The sequence below is a fragment of the Castor canadensis genome, chromosome X (genome assembly GCF_047511655.1).
Source record: "Castor canadensis chromosome X, mCasCan1.hap1v2, whole genome shotgun sequence".
NCBI lineage: Eukaryota > Metazoa > Chordata > Mammalia > Rodentia > Castoridae > Castor > Castor canadensis.
The window spans coordinates 98,749,874-98,766,698 of record NC_133405.1 but is presented as its reverse complement, the minus strand read 5'-3'; the positions used below and the strand labels follow the sequence as shown (position 1 = coordinate 98,766,698).

General features: G+C 50.0%; 1 protein-coding gene and 1 long non-coding RNA gene across 12 annotated transcripts in view; one reads left to right on the top strand and one right to left on the bottom strand.

Moving 5' to 3' along the window:
- The first annotated feature begins 1,595 nt into the window (after positions 1–1,595).
- On the top strand, positions 1,596–15,341 carry Suv39h1 (SUV39H1 histone lysine methyltransferase). 7 transcript variants are annotated; one of them, XM_074063128.1, is made up of 8 exons: positions 1,596–2,411; positions 3,415–3,507; positions 4,413–4,558; positions 5,352–5,427; positions 6,326–6,988; positions 8,969–9,028; positions 12,610–12,970; positions 13,665–15,341. In XM_074063128.1, the coding sequence occupies exons 2-8, from the start codon at positions 3,481–3,483 to the stop codon at positions 13,796–13,798; spliced, it is 1,467 nt and encodes a 488-aa protein (XP_073919229.1). In that variant the 5' UTR covers positions 1,596–2,411; positions 3,415–3,480; the 3' UTR covers positions 13,799–15,341. The 7 variants fall into 7 exon arrangements, with proteins under 7 accessions (XP_073919229.1, XP_073919228.1, XP_073919232.1 ...); XM_074063130.1 differs by lacking the exon at positions 5,352–5,427 and having other exon boundaries at positions 1,600–2,411; positions 12,610–12,756; positions 12,841–12,970; positions 13,665–15,340; XM_074063127.1 differs by lacking the exon at positions 5,352–5,427 and having other exon boundaries at positions 1,598–2,411; positions 13,665–15,340.
- The window catches only part of LOC109701208 (uncharacterized), a 29,486-nt gene continuing 15,934 nt past the window's right edge, over positions 3,274–16,825 (bottom strand). For 3 of the 5 annotated variants that reach the window (XR_012444319.1, XR_012444317.1, XR_012444321.1), the window contains one exon: positions 3,274–7,201. This is a non-coding gene — a long non-coding RNA (uncharacterized lncRNA). Of the gene's footprint in view, positions 7,202–7,326; positions 7,391–16,825 lie in introns of all 5 variants that reach the window. The other 2 variants (XR_012444320.1, XR_012444318.1) reach the window with 2 other exon arrangements.

Genomic DNA, 16,825 nt, shown 5'->3' with positions numbered 1-16,825 from the left:
TTTTCTTCTCTCTCTCTTTCTTTGATGGGACCAGGGTTTGAACTTAGGGCTTAGTACTTGCAAAGCAGGCACTCTAGTGCTTGACCCACATCTCTAGTTCATTTTGCGCTAGTTATTTTGGAGATGGGGTCCCGTGCACTTATTTGCCTGGGCTGGCCTCAATCCTCCCAATCTGAGTTTTCCAAGTAACTAGAATTGCAGGTGTGAGCCCCTAGCACCCAGATTTTTTTTTTTTTTTTTGGAACTGGAGTTTGAACTCAGGGCCTCACACTTGATAGGCAGGTGCTCTACTACCTGAGCCACTCCGCCAGCCCTTTTTTTGTTTTGAATATTTTCTTTTTTTTTTTAACTTGGATATATTCATTGTACACGGTGCGGGGCGGGGGGTGTTCATCGAGACAGTTCCGAATAGGCTGATATTATACATTGGTTAGATCGCTCTTACCATCTCTCCTCCTCGACCCCCCCTCCTTATCCTACTTAAAGCAATTGCAAGGGTTTTCATTGTTCCGTTTCATATAGGTATATGAAGTCCATCAACCATATATCCTCACCTTCATCGCCTTCATTTACCCTCCTCCCTCTCACTAGTATCCCCCACCCCGTACCTATTTTACAGTCCTGTCTTTCATTATTAATTCCTAAGTTAATGTTCGAAGGGGTTTCTCTATGAATCCCTGCTGTGAGTGTACTTTACTTTAGTCCTTTCAACTCCTTCCATTTATTCTCCTTTACCCACTTCCCTCCCACCCCCTTTTTCAACAGCAGGATACATATTATATCCTATACCGGCACAGATATTATGTATTTCAATTTCATTGACAGTGTATCTTCCTCTTTTTTCTTTCCCTCTTTCCCTGAGTTCTATAGAGTAGTTACACTGTTACAAACATGTATGATCATGCTTGTTTTTGTGTATATGTTTATCTTTGGATCTATCTTCCATGTATGAGAGAAAACATTCGGCCCTTGTTGTTCTGAGCCTGGCTTACTTTTCAGTTGCGTCCATTTACCTTCAAACCACATGGTATCATTCTTCCTTATGGCTGAATAAAACTCCATTGTTTATATATTGTGCTGAGTATTTTCGAGATATGGTCTCATGAACTATTTCCCTAGGCTGGCTTCAAATCAGTATCCTCCTGTTGTCTGCCTCCCGAGTAGCTAGGATTACAGGCGTGAGCCACTGGTGTTTGGCTGTCCAGATTGTTTCTTAACTGACCTTTAACATAATACTTTTCCTTTTTCTTCTTCCTTTCTCTCTCTCTCTCTCTCTCTCTCTTTCTGAAAGCCCAGGTGTATTCTGATTGGCTGCACCCAGCTTTGTTTATGGCATATAATCCCGTTCCTCCTGTCAGGATGCAGAGATTCTTGCTGCCATCCAAGACATGTTTCAGTCTGTAAATCCCTAATAAATTAAACTTTGTGTAATCGTGGATTTGGCTGAGTCTTTGTACTTTCGGCACCTTCTGCCTTTGGCAGCCAGTTCTCATACACCGAGTTTTTCCTACACACCAGATGACCCGCTGATAGCTGACCCAAAGCTTTTTCATAACTCTGTTTGCTCGGAGGGCCTAGTTGGATGTTGCAACTGATCATAGTTTAAATGAGGAGTAACCTGAGGGAACTACAGTGACCAACTGACTGCGTGACTGCCCAGACAGAGCGCTATTAGAAGCTGACAGCAACAGCCTGTCCTGTCCTAATCCCAGCCTGCCTGAAGACGTGTCTGGATGCGATAGCATATGAGAAGTTTCTTCCAGGGGGATGGCAGCTGGTGCCATGTCAGGGGTAGAGGGACAGGAGGGACAATAATGTGATGGGGACGGTTTGAAGGAATGACGGGCTAGCAGCCTCGTGGGTCTACTTCGGAGAGATCGCAGCTGATGGAAGGGCACAGATGGATGCGGTCTGAATTCACACCTGACTGCAGAGACTGACAAAATTTGCATCAGGCTACCAAGTGCATCAGACTATCAAGTGAGCAGTTATCTACGGCGCCAGTCCACCCTGGAAGGCACGGCCTGCCTGGGGTTAAAATGTGATGACAGACATAATAGAGGGGCTGACAGGACGAAGAAGCCCCAGTATGACTGGCTGGCAACGTGATTGGCTACAACTGTGATGGACAGACCAGCTGAAAGGCAGGGCCTCGGGCAACCTCCGCCGCCGCCGCTGCCGCCCAGAAGCACTCCGGGAAAGCTCGGAGAGCACCCGCCTCTGGGAACCAGGCGGGTGCGGGGAGGGGTCCGGTCACCACTCACCGGTTGGTCTGCGCGGGCAGCGCTGGCGGCGAGGCGCGACCAATAGGCTGTGTGTTCTTGGCCACGCCCGCGCGAGCTCTCTTCTCGCGAGGCCGGTTAGGCCCGAATGTCGTTAGCCGTGGAGAAAGATGGCGGAAAATTTAAAAGGTGAAGTAGTGGCGGTAGAGGCACGGGCGCGCTGGCCGAGCCGGGTGGGCTGGAGGGGTGGTGTCGCGGGCTCGGGGCCCCGGCGTCCGAGGCCACGGAGCCGGGAGCTGGAAGCCTGGCGCCCAAAGGATGGGGCTGGAGGAGCGCGGGCCTGGCGCGCGGGATTGGGCGGGGCTGAGGGGAGGGGGCGCATGCTTCGGGGTTCGGAGGGCGCGGGACTAAGTGGGGACCTGGGACCCTGCCACGCGCAGCAGTCCACGATGAGACCGGCGCGCCCACGCGCGGGGGTATCCCCGGAGGCCGTGTCCGCGCGCGGGAAAATCGGGCCCCGGTGACTGTTACCCTTTCGGTTTCCACGCAAGACTCCGGAAGGGGAGGGAAAAGAGGGGGTACGGTCCCCCTGTTAGAGTGGAGGACAGGCGACACTTCGGGTGGAGGGTATCAGGTCCCAGTCTGATGGCGGAAGGGTTTGCAGTAGAGGATTCCCCCAAGAGAGGGGAATGGGGCCTCCCTAATAAGAGAGCTGGAATCCTCCATGTGCAGGAAAGAGGGGTGACTGCATATTGGGGCGACTCCGCGAGAGTAAAGCTGTGAGGAGGATGGATTCCACAAGTGTGAGGGGGAGCTACGAGGGGTGGGAGAGCCCCGTGGTAGTCACTGTGGCGCTAGCTGCTGGCGACATTACTTGGGGTCACTTCGGTGGGGGTTCAAAGGCAAGTTACGTGCTTTGGAACCTAGAGCATCACGGGGAGAAAGAAGCGCGGGCACAGGCTCGGTGTCCACTGGGTCGTAGCTAAATGAGTGTGTGTCTGTGTGGGGCGGGGGGAGTGCACACGAAATCATTTTGAAAAGCGCTTGTATGTTTAGGTTGACATCTAACGCTTAAGTTTTATTTTTTGTAATGGGAGGCAGAAGATATTAAACATCTTGAAAAGAAATAGGATGTCGACTTGGGTACACTTGCAATGAAGTGTTTTGTGACATTTGATAAAATGGCTTCTAGAACACATTAATGAAGGATGTGCCTTGAATCAGAAATGTATAGCCTTTAAATCCCGTGTGCTGAAAAATGTTGGTGGCTCCAGAAACATTCCAGGTATGTTTAGAAGAACCAATGTCATTATCTCACCTATATGGCTTTCTTGAGTTCAGAGCAAACCCTTTGGATGGGCCCTACCTTTCACAGAAATGTGGATGAGGCCACAAGTCAAAATGCATTGTGGGAAAATATACCTTGGGGGTTTAAGGAGCCCCTGACTAATCATTCAAGGAAACTGCCTGTAATGAAATATCTTCCCACAATCCTTATTTATAATCCCCAAATGTAAAAAGTCCTGAAAATGGAAGTCTTTTTCTTAAATTTGGCACCATTCACGGCAAGAGGATATTTTGTAAAAAGGGACTATTTAGTGAGGGCTATTTTACATCCTTATTTCTATTTGATTTGGAAAACTTAGTACTTTTGCTGTAGTTCTAGCAATTGATTATGGCTTGACATCCATGACCACACTGAGAGTCAGTGTCATGTATGGGATATACCTAGAACTGCATTTGGGAAGTCCCCCAATTTTTGAATTCAAAAACACATCTGGCCCTGGAGTTTCATGTAAGGTATTGAAGACCAACCTTTTCAGTTCACACCTTTGTTTGGTGCCCTGGAGATTTTAATCCCATCCCCACCCCCACCCCCTCAGGGTAATTGCACCCCACTGAGATGGGAGATTGTTCTCTTTTCTTTTGCAAAGTGGAAGCAGAGTGACTAGGTCTAGAACCCTAGGCAGGTTTGCAGGCAGCTTTAGGAATAGTGTAGAGGGGCCTAGGGAGTAGAGTCCTCTTGGGCAATCAGCAAGCCCCACCTTGAGCCCCACTGCTCCAGGGCTTCCCTTGGGCATTGAACATTGGGGTTCGAGGAACTGGCCACTGCTCCAGTTGCAGAAGACTTCAGCATTGGCAGAGGTCTGTGGATTCAGTCTCCATGACTCTTCGGCCCCCTTATTCCAGGCTGCAGCGTATGTTGCAAGTCCTCTTGGAATCAGCTGCAGGACCTGTGCCGCCTGGCCAAGCTCTCCTGCCCTGCCCTTGGCGTGTCTAAGAGGAACCTCTATGACTTTGAAGTGGAGTACCTGTGCGATTACAAGAAGATCCGCGTGAGTCTGGGTGACTGCCCTGTGCTGATGCCCTTCTCAAGCCTTGCCTCTTCTCCCCCACTGCCCACCTCTGTTTACAGAGGGAATTTGCTCTGATCCTTGCTGAAAAAAAAATAGACCTTCTTATCCCCATTTTACAGGTGGGGAAACTTAAGTGGATTTCTCAGTGGTAGGAGCCAGAACAAATCCCCAAATAAATCTGTCTTCCCACCTTGCAAGTAAAAACCAACTGCCGAAATTGACATGCGGCGGGGAGTGGGGATAATAGCTAAAGGTTACTGAGGTCTTCTGGCATGCCAAGGAACTTGCTCCCAGAAACCCATTAACTGTTGCACTGTGAAATGGCAACAATTACCACTGCACTGCTGCTACCTGCACTAGCAAGATAGTTACAAGAGCAGAATGCAGCTACATGTTTCTTTTGAAATCCTGGCTACTCTTTTGCAAAACTCTTGGCACTTTGTTTTCCTGGTCTGCAAAGTGGGAAAGGCTAATAGCATCTACTTCACATAGAGTTGTGAGGACATGTCAGTTGTCAGAATAGTACCCACTACATAATGAATGCTAGGAAAATGTTAGCTATTTTACTTTTTTTGGTGTGTGTGTTGGGGGGGGTGGGCATGAGACAGGATCTTATTGACTAGCCCCAGGCTAGTCTGAAACTTGCTATAGCCCAGACTGGCTTTGAACTGGGAATTGATTCTCCTGTCTCAGCCTCCTGAGTGCTGGGATTACAGTCATGTAACACCTACTACCACCACACCTGGCCTTTTTTTTTTTTTTTTGGAGACAGGGTCTTGCTGTGCAGTCTGAGCTGGCCTCAAATTCTTGATCCTCCCACCTCAGCATCCCTAGTGCTGGGATTACAGGTATGCAGCACCACACCAAGCTTGTATTTTTTTCTTTACAAATGGAAACCGAGGCCCTCAGTTTAATAACTGCCTAAATTAAAGAACTTCCATAGGCAACACAGGTAGGGAGCTACAGATTAAAGATTTGTAATCAGATGTCTTCAGACTCTGCCCTATTATAGCTGCCTCTCAGCAGTGTAAGCTTTCTCTGGCTGCTGTGTGAAAAACAACCTGTAGAGGTGAGGGAGGAAGGGTAGGGGAACCAGTGAGGAGGCTTCTGCCAGGGTCTAGGCTAACCATGATGGTGGTGGCAATGGCAGGGTTTAAAGGTATCAGATTCTGGGTGTACTTTATTTTGTGTTTTGTTTTTGTCTTTGTGGTGCTTGGGGATCAAACCCAAGTCCTCAGGAATACTAGGCAAGCACTCTACCACTGAGCCACACCCCCAGCCTTGTGGATATGTTTTGGAGGTGGAGCTCACAGGATGTGCTGAGGGTGGATGTGGGGAGTATGAGCAAAAGAAGAGTGAACTGCTGGAGTGGCTCAAATGGTAGAGTGTCTGTCTACCAAGCACAAGGCCCTGAGTTCAAACCTCAGTGCTGCCAAAGAAAAAACTTAGAAAAAGAGAATAAATAAATAAAAGAAGAGTGAACAATAACTCCAGGAGTTTGGGCCTGAACAATTGGAAGGAAGGAGCTGAGAAGTCAGAGAAGGGAGTGGTTTCGTGGGGGATGAAATGAGAGTAGGAATTTGGGTAAGAGTGTGAGTTGAACCTTGTAGTCCTCACTGCAGAGCCATACTTGCTAATCAGTGCATGGGGCCATTCCAGGAAAGGAATGGTGTGGGATGGGTGTTCTCTGTTGGCCCAAGAGGCTTGCCTCTTATGGTGGCCCCCGTGCCCTTGTGCCCTCAACAGGAACAGGAATATTATCTGGTAAAGTGGCGTGGATACCCAGACTCAGAGAGCACCTGGGAGCCACGGCAGAATCTTAAGTGTGTGCGCATTCTCAAGCAGTTTCATAAGGACTTAGAAAGGGAGCTGCTCCGGCGACACCACCGGTCAAAGCCACCCCGGCACCTGGACCCAAACTTGTCCAACTATCTGGTGCAGAAGGCCAAGCAGAGGCGGGCACTTCAGCGATGGGAGCAGGAGCTCAATGCCAAGCGCAGTCACCTGGGACGCATCACTGTGGAGAACGAAGTGGACCTTGATGGCCCCCCACGGGCTTTTGTGTACATAAATGAGTACCGTGTTGGTGAGGGCATCACCCTCAACCAGGTGGCTGTGGGCTGCGAGTGCCAAGACTGTCTGTGGGCACCCACTGGAGGCTGCTGCCCTGGGGCATCCCTGCACAAGTTCGCCTACAATGACCAGGGCCAAGTGCGACTGCGAGCTGGGCAGCCCATTTATGAGTGCAACTCCCGCTGTCGCTGTGGGTATGACTGCCCCAACCGTGTAGTCCAGAAAGGCATCCGCTACGACCTCTGCATCTTCCGCACAGACGACGGGCGTGGCTGGGGCGTCCGCACCCTGGAGAAGATCCGAAAGAACAGCTTCGTCATGGAGTATGTGGGAGAGGTAAGATGGGACTGGGTGTGTGTGCAGCTTTTCCCATTGTGTTCCCGAAACTCCCCTGCTTTCCTTGTGAGAAAGGCCTGGGGGTTGGTCTGAGTGTCATAGGTACATCCTGGTAGGAGCAAGTATTCCTAGCTGCCACACACCAGCATGACCACGCTGGTAGTTAAAAGAACATTGAAGTACTTCTGGTCAGGACTGTCTTCATGAGGGTACCTAGTGAAGAAGAAAAGTGGAAACTGAGCTCCAGGCAGCAATCCTTGTAGAGACCATGCGTCTGAGAGAACAAAGTCACCTGAAAAGGCCTGTCCTCTTTATCATGTGATAAGGGGCCATCTTACCACAGTGAGTCTGGAGTGGGATGCTGGCATGCCTTGGCTATCTCCTCTATATTTTCAGGTTGCCCTAGTGAAAGGATGGGTGGAACATGAAGGCAGATCTTAGTGGCTTTGCACACTAGCAGTTTGTTTGATCACGAGCAGTCCCCAATGGGTATATTCAGATATAAGGGTATCCTTTCACACAGCAGCTTGGGCACCTAGGTTCTTTCCCTGTTCTGTCTTTCTTGTTCCTTACAGCCCAAGTCACTGCTAGATTCTCAGCATTGGCTGGAAGGTGGGCCGAATGGGGGACTGAAGGTGAGGGTTCTAATGGACATGCACACGTCACTCCTGCCCACTGTCTGCTGGCGGGAACTGAATCACTAGCCTTACCTCAGTGCCAGGGAGGTAGGGGGAGTACTTTAGCCACATGTCCAGATATAAAACAAAAAGGGTATGGGTGAGTAACTAGCAGGTGTCTGCGGAAGAAAGTGTTACATCCTAAGATGGGATATGGTGGTTATTTGGGGCAGGGCAGTTCTTTTTTATGCAGACCTGTCTTGTGCTTGGGAGACATTTAGCATCTCTGGATGCTAAGATACCCTGAGTGTGTCTTGCCATGGTGACAACCCTAAATACTTCCATGGGTCCCTCACAGGGTATAATATGGTTGGGAAGTAGCAGGAAGTGGCCTGAGGACACACATTTGAAGGTGTCCACACTGTAGCAATGGCACTGATGATGAGGAGAGGCTCTGCTCTGAGGAGTCATAGGGTAAAGGGTCACCTCAGAGGGACAGAGACACTCTGAAGACAGGACAGTCTACACTACAGAGGATCCTAACAGTCTGGACAAGGAGACAACCACACCCTAGCTGCTCTGCTGGAGGAAGTGTCCACATGCCAGAGGACCAGGCAGTCTGGCAGAGAGAGGAGGTGTCCACACCCAGAGGGTTCCTAATAGCAGCAGGAGGGGGCATCCTGAGGATCTACAGGAAGGGGTATCTATGTCCCAGAGTGACCTGAGGACCTGGAGGAAGAGCTCAAGCTCTCTATACTCCAGAAAGCCCTGATTTGGGAAGTGTGCACACCCATGCTGTACTAAGGGTCATGAAAAAGAAATGTCTTCACCCCAGAGGGATTAGGGGTAGGGATCAGGTCTATGCCCGTCAGTCTACCTACGCCTGACAGGCTGGAGGTGTTCACACCATTAGTGATCTAACACTAAAGTGGCCAGACCCCAGAGAGACCCTAACCATCAAAAGGAAGACATGTCTTTACCATTGGGCCTCGGGCAGTTCTAGAGGCCACCCTGACCAGGAAACCTCACTGTCCTGACTGATGGGTGGAGGAAAAGCTGTGTACACGCAGGATCCTACAGGAGGAAGAACCCACAAGTCCACAGTCAGCCTCAGAGTCCCCTAGGCTCAGTGTTCTGACTTCTCCACTCAGGAAACACCAGGGTTTCCAGGGGCTCTCTCACCTCTTCCTTACCCTTCCTTCTCTCCACACATTTTCTCCATGGCCTCCATTTTGCCATGATTGGCAACTTCTAGACATCCTCTGGTACCTTTAAGACCCATGGGTCTTCCTGATGGTGCCAGTCTTCCAAATACTGCCAGAGCCAAACTTATCTTTTTTTTTCTTTTTTTTTGTGGTACTAGGGTTTGGACTCGGGCCAAACTCATCTTCCCACATGGCCTCTGAAGAGGTGGCATGGCAAGGTGGGTAGGAGGTGGGCCTTGGAGCCTGTCTGCCCATTTGAAGTTGAATCCTTACCCCACCACTCATCAGCAGTCACTTCACTTCTCTGTGTCAGTTTCCTAATCTCAAAAATAGGAGTGATAACAGCTCATGTGCTTGTGAGAAGCATTTAGCTAGTTATTTTGTATGAAGCACTTGGAAGAAGCACTTGAGTAGTATTCCAGACACAGAAAGTTTCAGGTAAGTGTTGGCCCAGACAGTCTAAAAGTCAGAAAAATCCAAAATGCTTGGAAAGTAAAAGAGTTTTTTTGTAACCCATCTGGCTATTAAAACCCCAACCTGACCTGATAGGGGCCTGTTCATAGTCTTTGTTATCCTGTTTAGGGTGAATATTCATGTATTTCGTTACAGAAATATCAGTTTATTCAATTATGTGGTACTATTCCATATGCTTCCAAGGCGCTATGTAATCAAGAGCTTAGCTCCATACTTGGATGCCACCCTGTCCCCTTCTACTTTGGGACGCTGACAATCTGCACCAACAGTTCCTACTGGGCAAACGGCCCTTCACGCCTTTGTATCCTTTCACTTTTGGTTCAGACTTTCACATTTCTGCAGAACATTCCTAGCTTCACCCAGCAGAGATTGGCTAACACATCACAAACATTCTGAAACATGTATTCTCTTATTTGAAGAGTTCTGGAATGAAGGTTAGTCTTAATTTATTTAATAAAATGATAACATATCATTTAGTTAGTAGCATGTTTTCTCTCTTGGTAAAGGGTACCTGAAATAAGGGTGCACTTTAGATTTTGACAGGACATGGCACTCAGTCACTCATCACATTGCTCTGTTCCTAACAAAACACTTCACGTTCATGATCCTTTGTGTCTTTACAACAGCCCCTGTCCAGTTGGGTTGTCATTCCCATTCTACAGATGATAAAACAGAGACCCAGAGAGATGCAATAACTTGCTCAGAGTCACAAAGCTAGTAAAGTGGGTTTAAAAAAAAAAAAAGGCCAAGTGACTAGCTCAGCCAGGCCTGCTGGCTTTTTTTTTTTTTTTTTTTTTTTGGCTGAGGAAACAAGCACAGAGAGAGAACATTGAGGATCTCGCATCCAGGAGGGGCATGGTAGCGGCTGACTCAGTCTTCTAGTTCCCTTTTCAAGCTGCCAGCTCCTAGGCTGTCTGTCTCCCGTGACAGCCTGGACACATGCTAGGGAACAGGGATGGGGACAGGGACAGATTTGTTCCTGGGTTTTCAGGGTGGGCCACTTTACAGAGTGGGACTGGAAAGGAGAGAGACGGAGAATGAGAACCGTTTGTGCCCTGGAGGACTTGTAGAATGACTCACTCCTGGTGAGCTGGTGAGACTTGGGGAGCAGGTAGGGGCAGGATAGGCGGGAAGATGGAGCCTGGGAAGGAGGTGGGCATTGCCCCTGGCTTGGGGAGGGGCTACAATTTGAAAGATGGCTCACATGAGAGCCAATATGCTGGTGAGAGGGAGAGGCTGCCCTTTGATCCTGGGTTTAATGAGAGAGGCACCTGGCTTTTGAGGGGCTAAGAAGCCAGAAGCTCAGAGCAGTCATATGTGGTCACATATATCTGAGCCAACACCACAAGGCACAGCGCGTGTTCTCTTAAAAGGTAGAGGGAGACTGACCTCAACATACCGTGCCTCGCAATGCTCCTGTGGCTCTAGCTACAGCCCTCAGGAGAAGGTCTCCACCTTTCATCCTGGTGTCATGCCTTTTTATGACCTGCAGCCTACTTTGGAGGATGTAGCTCTTCTGCACACATACACCCATGTCCCCCTAAGCACTGTTCCCTGATTAACATCTTCCATCTCTGTTGCCTCTGTGACCTTTGAGGGTTGGCGCCAGCCTGAGCTCTGTGTCTTCCCCTACCAGACTGTGCCCCTGCAAGGTGGAACTAGGCACACAGTAGTTCTCAATCCTCAATAAAAATCTGCTGAATGGCTGGGAGTATAGCTCAGTGGTATAGTGTGTGGTTAGCATGTATGAAGCCCTGGGTTCCATCCTCAGCTCAGCAAAACCAAAAATCCACTGAATGAATGAGTAAATAAAGAAACAAATTGTGTGTGGGGGGGAGCCAGACTCCTCTAGGAATGCAGAAGCCTCTGTTAGAGCAGAGTGCAGTTAGCAGTGTAGCCTGGAGGTAAATCTGGGTTTTGTAAAGGCATTGTTGATTAGTACTTGGCAGAGCGTAGGTTGGATGTAATAGCATTAAGAGGCGGGTAGGAGACAGGACACCAAGGCCTTCCTGGCTAGAGAACGCAGGGTGGTCAAGCCCAAAAAGGGATGAATTTGAAACTGGAAGAGCATGGCTACCCAACTGTATGAAGTGGGCAAGGAGGGTTTGTACCCAGTGTCACTAGGGGATTGGGGGCTGGGTAGTGGGTCTCTGAGGAAGGGAGAGGGAAGGGAAAAGAGTTGTGGGAGGAGAGAGTGTTGGAACTGCCTGGAGGACTGCTACTTGGACAGAGAACAGGTTGCTGGGGTAGAGAGCAGAAAGAAAATAAGTATTTTTTTTTCCTTTGAATAAATGTCACTTTTGTAGCAGTTACGTGTCTGCTGTGGGCTGTACACTGCTAATGGCACTTGTCTCTAAGGAGTGGGAAAAGAGGTAGGAAACCCAGGAGTAGGGGCACCCTGGTCTGGGGAGGCAGCATTTGGGTACGGTGGGACCCTCACCTGGAGAAGGGTATGATCAGCCCCGCTTGGGGGTTGCCAGAGGCTGTAGTCACTGGCCCCAGGGGGAAGAGCAGATATGGTGGCCTGAGAGGAAAGATCCGCCTCCTTTGGGAGGCAAGGATAGGTCAGGGCTGGGCTGGTGGATGGGGGACCCAGCTGTGGAGGAGGCATGGCAGGAGGCACTGAAGCACAGTGTCAGGGCAGAGAGAGGGCATCTCCCATCTCTACTTTGTTGTTTTTTCTCTCTTGATCTCACTGTCTCTCTCTTTCATTCATCTGTCTCTTTTAAGTTTTTGGCCTCAGAGTCTGACTATCTCAGATTCTCAGGGATCTTGGCCTTGGTCTTCTCTCTGGATATGAGTTTTTCATTGTTTGTGTCTCTTTCCTGTTCATTCAGGCCCTTTCCCCACCATCTCAGGTCTCTCTTCCCTCACGTTCCCCTTGTACTTGCTCTGGATTAGTCAGTTTCTCCCTCTGTCTCTCTCACATTCTGATTCTCATTCTTACCTCATCCTTGCTCTGGGTCTCTCTGTCTCTGTCCCCATCTTGTTCTGTCCCAAGGGCACAGGAAACTTTCGGACATCTCTGGCAGTCTCACTGGGCAGCAGAGTTCCTCCCTTCTTTTCACTCTTAACTGCACCTTACACCCCCACCATTGCAAGACACCTCCTGCCACCCAGAGGCCTGAGGAGGGGTGGGTGGTGGGCAGCCCTCTGAGAAGGGACAACAGAGCTGCTGCATCATTGCCCCTATGTGTCCATGGCCAGGGGTGCCTCCTGCTCACTGTTCTCTTCCCAGGAACCAGACCAGGAGGCCAGATCAGGGTCAGACTGGGGCTGGCTTTCCTGAACTTTGATGACCACTCTCTCCTCCCCCTTTCCCCAGATAATTACCTCAGAGGAAGCAGAGCGGCGGGGCCAGATCTATGACCGCCAGGGTGCTACCTACCTCTTTGACCTGGACTACGTGGAGGATGTGTATACCGTGGATGCCGCCTACTATGGCAACATCTCCCACTTTGTCAACCATAGCGTGGGTCCCCCAGCAGGTGGGCAAAGGGTTGGGAGGGACAGGCCACGGCCCTTCCTCATCCTCCCACTGTTCTTTCTTGCCCAGTGTGACCCCAACCTGCAGGTGTACAACGTATTCATAGATAATCTTGATGAGCGACTACCCCGCATCGCTTTCTTTGCCACAAGAACCATCTGGGCAGGCGAGGAGCTCACCTTTGATTACAACATGCAAGGTGGGGGCAAGGGCCCTGGGGGTAGGGCATGCAGTGACATGGAATGTGATGACCCCAACCCAAGGCACATGGGTCGCTTAGAGAGAGGATCAAGGGAAATTTCTTTTGCTGGAGCTTTAAGATGCTCCTCCTGACTCTTTACAATCCTCCTGCCTGGACCCTGTCCACCCCTTGGAGGTCCCCATATTCCCACCCCCTGAACCCCAATCCTGAGACACATACCAAGACTCATGGAGGAGGACATCTGGAGAGTTAAGGCACTCCTGGCTCCCATCTTGACTGAACTACCTCCAGCCCCTCCCTGCTCTGCTCCTCCTTGTCCTTCCTCATTCTGTGCCTCTGGACACCCCTGTGGCCTCCAACCAGTCCACTCCTTGGCAAACTCCCCACTTCTGAGATACTTGGGGGCAGATCTTGGGAATTCAGGTGTCCTTCTGGATGCCCAGATGACCCTCCATTCCTGTTCCCTGCAAGCCCCCTGCCGCCCCCAACAGCCCTCAACCCCTGGCCTGAATCCAACTCCAATGCTGTGCTGTGGCCCTAGCCCCAAACCACCATCTCAAAACTCTCACTCAAAACCCAGACCAGCTCCCAAGATCCCCTGGGTCCCCCGGTATAAAGGGTAGCAGGACGCTTCATGCATGCCTTCTAATGAGTCCCTTCCCTCCATTCCTCCCTGGCTGTGACTCCACAGTGGACCCCGTGGACATGGAGAGTACCCGCATGGACTCCAACTTTGGCCTGGCTGGGCTTCCTGGCTCCCCCAAGAAGCGGGTCCGAATTGAATGCAAGTGTGGGACTCAATCCTGCCGCAAATACCTCTTCTAGTCCTGAAAAGTCTGAGGCCAGACTGACCAAGGAGCCTGAAGCCACCTGCCTCTTCCCAACTGCTGCCCTCTTGTGGGGGGGATGACCACCAGAGCCTCATCTGTCTCCATCTGCTCCCCCCAACTGCTCCACCCGCTCCAGGGTCAGGGCTGTGGTGAGGACCGACTCCAGGTCCCCTTTCCCTGTTCCCTTTTCCTGTCCCAGCCCCGTCTGTGGGTTGCACTTACAAACCCCCACCCCCCCCCCATTTTCAACAGTACATTTTTCACATCAGGATTTGTCTACATTTGGGATTCGTGACGTATCATGGAGGTCCAAGGGGTGAGCCCCAGTTCAGCCCCAGAATAGAAAGATATTTGGAGTTTTTTTGTTGTTGATTTTTTTTCCTTTTTTTTTTTTTGAGACAGGGTCTTTCTATGTAGCCCAGGCTGGCCTGGGACTCACCATCCTGCCTCCACCTCAGAGTGCTGGGTTTAGAGGTGTGCATCACCACAGCCAGCATGAAGATTTCTGTTTTTGCACCTGCTTTTGCCTGGAGCTTGAGGGGTCGATTACAGGTCTCCTCTCTCCTGCCGTAAGGGTATGAGGAAGCAACCTCAGGGCGGGCAGGCATCAGAGCTCAGAACTAGCAGTATGATGTAAAGCTAGTTCCCCAAACACAGAGCCGTTGTACTAAGGGAGTCTCCAGGGCTGAGGCCAAGGCTGTTTCTGTTCATAGTGTTTACGATGCTGGCTAGTGTTGGCCTTAAGAGTAGTAGGATCTCTGTTGGGGCTATACATCTGAGAAGTAGATGCCCATGGCCTAGACTCTGCCAGCCCTGAAGGAGGGCTAGGATAGTTCTGCCTTCAGGGAGTAGACAGAAAGTGTCCTGCACTCTGCAGTGCGTGCCAGGAACCCTGCCCTGGGGTGTGATGACTGCTGGGACTACTCGAAGCTGGAATGAAGACCTAGATAGTCTGTAGATAGCACTTAGGACAATAATGTGCATTGATTAGAAGTTGAGGTGCCAGGCACGGGTAGAGCACCTGGTTCAAATGGATTGTCTCAGGGAAGCCTTGAAAACCACAGAGGTAGAGCTCAGAAAAGGGCCCGTGTGGCAGAAGGCAAAGTACAGGCCAAGAGTGGTGGAGGAGGTTACCCACAGGATATGGTGAGGCAAGAGGGGCGCCCCTGCTGCCCACCAGCCCCCAGTCCTTTGTGCTTACCCTCAGTCCACCGGTTTCAAAAGTTAACTGCCTAGACATGTACAAAATGCTAAGGTTCTGGTGGCTGCCTCGCCTCCTGCTTCCCCACCCTTGTGAGGTCTCTCGGGAGCCTTTCCTGACTACCTGTGCCCAGAGTGCCCCTACGTGAGACTGTGTACCCTGCTACCAGTTGCCAGATCTGTGTGTCCATCTGTGTGTGTCCTGCTTTCGCCCCCCAGGCTGACCTCCAGGCATGGACTGAATCTGGTTCTCTTGTATACCCTTCAGCCCTACCCAGCCTGGAGTGGGCATCAATAAACCATGATGTTGACTGAACAAGCTGAGATGTGCAAGATTGAGGGCCTGGTGAGGGCTGGGGGGTTATATGGGAATGTGGTCTTTTAAAGCTCAGCTAATCCTCCCACTCCCCCCACCCCCGCAGTGTACCATTTGAACCATCATCTACAAAATGTCCTAAAATAACCATGCTTCATACTTCCATCTTAAAATGCATTTAAAAAGCAAACAAACAAACAATCCAGTGCTGTCTAAATGGATAAACCATTCTTACTTGCCATAAACAAACAAAAATAAGTAGCCAAATAAGTAAATTTGGTGGAGATAAATGTGCTAAAATTTGGGCTGGACTTTCCTTGCTCTTTGAACTCATAGCCTGCCTACTACATTCAAAAAGAAAAAACTCATGCGTGGTTTTTCATTATGAATATTTATTGAAAACCTATATGTGCCAGGGTACACAGCAGAGAACAAAAACAAGAGGTTTCATATGCTTTCATCCTTCCACCTGAATGTGAGCCAGTGCTCTGCAGTTTTACTCATAGACCTCCTGTGTGACACAAAGACCCAAGTATTCCAAAGATTTCTGCCACCTAAGTGACAGAATTCCCAACAGCCTCATGCCCTGTTACAAAGAAAGACCCCTAAATCCAGAGACCTACCTCATCCAGAGGGCACCTAGGACACAGCCCCCAAATAGTTCCTAGACCTTAGACCCTGGATACTGACTCAACCTCTCAAAGATCTCACACCTTGGGATGTGCACCTCTGTACACTCAGAACTCACACCTGCACAGACTCCACATAATAGGCTTCACTGGAACTTGTGCTCCAGGTGCCCAAACAGCATGGAGATCTCCCGTGTTGCCCCACACTGGGAATCAGACCTCAAATACATAAGAGAATTTAGGGTTTTCCGTGGTAGAGATGTACATACTACCACTATGATTTCCTAAACTGTTGTGGAACCTTTACAGCCTGATCATTGCCTTCCAAACTGCTCAAGTTTCATATGCTTGGGACAGACCCCCCAGATAGCTGAGACGTTGGCCTAGGCACAACTACCCAAAGACCTCTGAGCACCATCATTCCCTGTTCCTTAACTGGTTCTGAAACCTCATAGCTTGGACACAGACTCCAAAAGTGCTCAGACAACCTAGAAACCACCATTAAACATCCCGGAGAATTTACTCCCTAGAACACAGTGCCACAAACAACTCAAACTCTTGACGCCAAGAACGTTGGGATCTCACAGCCCGAAAAGAGACCCCGCTCAGAATTCATACCCTGTGAACAAATCTACATGCAGCTCAGAGACTGCATCTTCTGACACAGTCCCCTTAACAGTTCAGAGTTAGGACACCCTGGGATAGACTATCAAACACTTCGTAGACCTCACTTTGTAACCCATGTTCCCAAAAAGCTCCAAGACCTGAAGACCTGATTATAGACTCCTACAAAGCTTAGAGACTTCCCCACTGGGGATAAAGACCTACCACTTTGAAGCCAGGGCACCATGGCTCACGCCTGTAATCCTAGCTACTC

Bases quoted from the DNA above. Each gene is read 5' to 3' on its own strand.
- Suv39h1 (XM_074063127.1), top strand. The intron at 3,508-4,412 runs GTATGTTTAGAA...CCCTTATTCCAG, and splicing joins TGGCTCCAGAAACATTCCAG to GCTGCAGCGTATGTTGCAAG. The intron at 6,989-8,968 runs GTAAGATGGGAC...TTGTGGTACTAG, and splicing joins TCATGGAGTATGTGGGAGAG to GGTTTGGACTCGGGCCAAAC.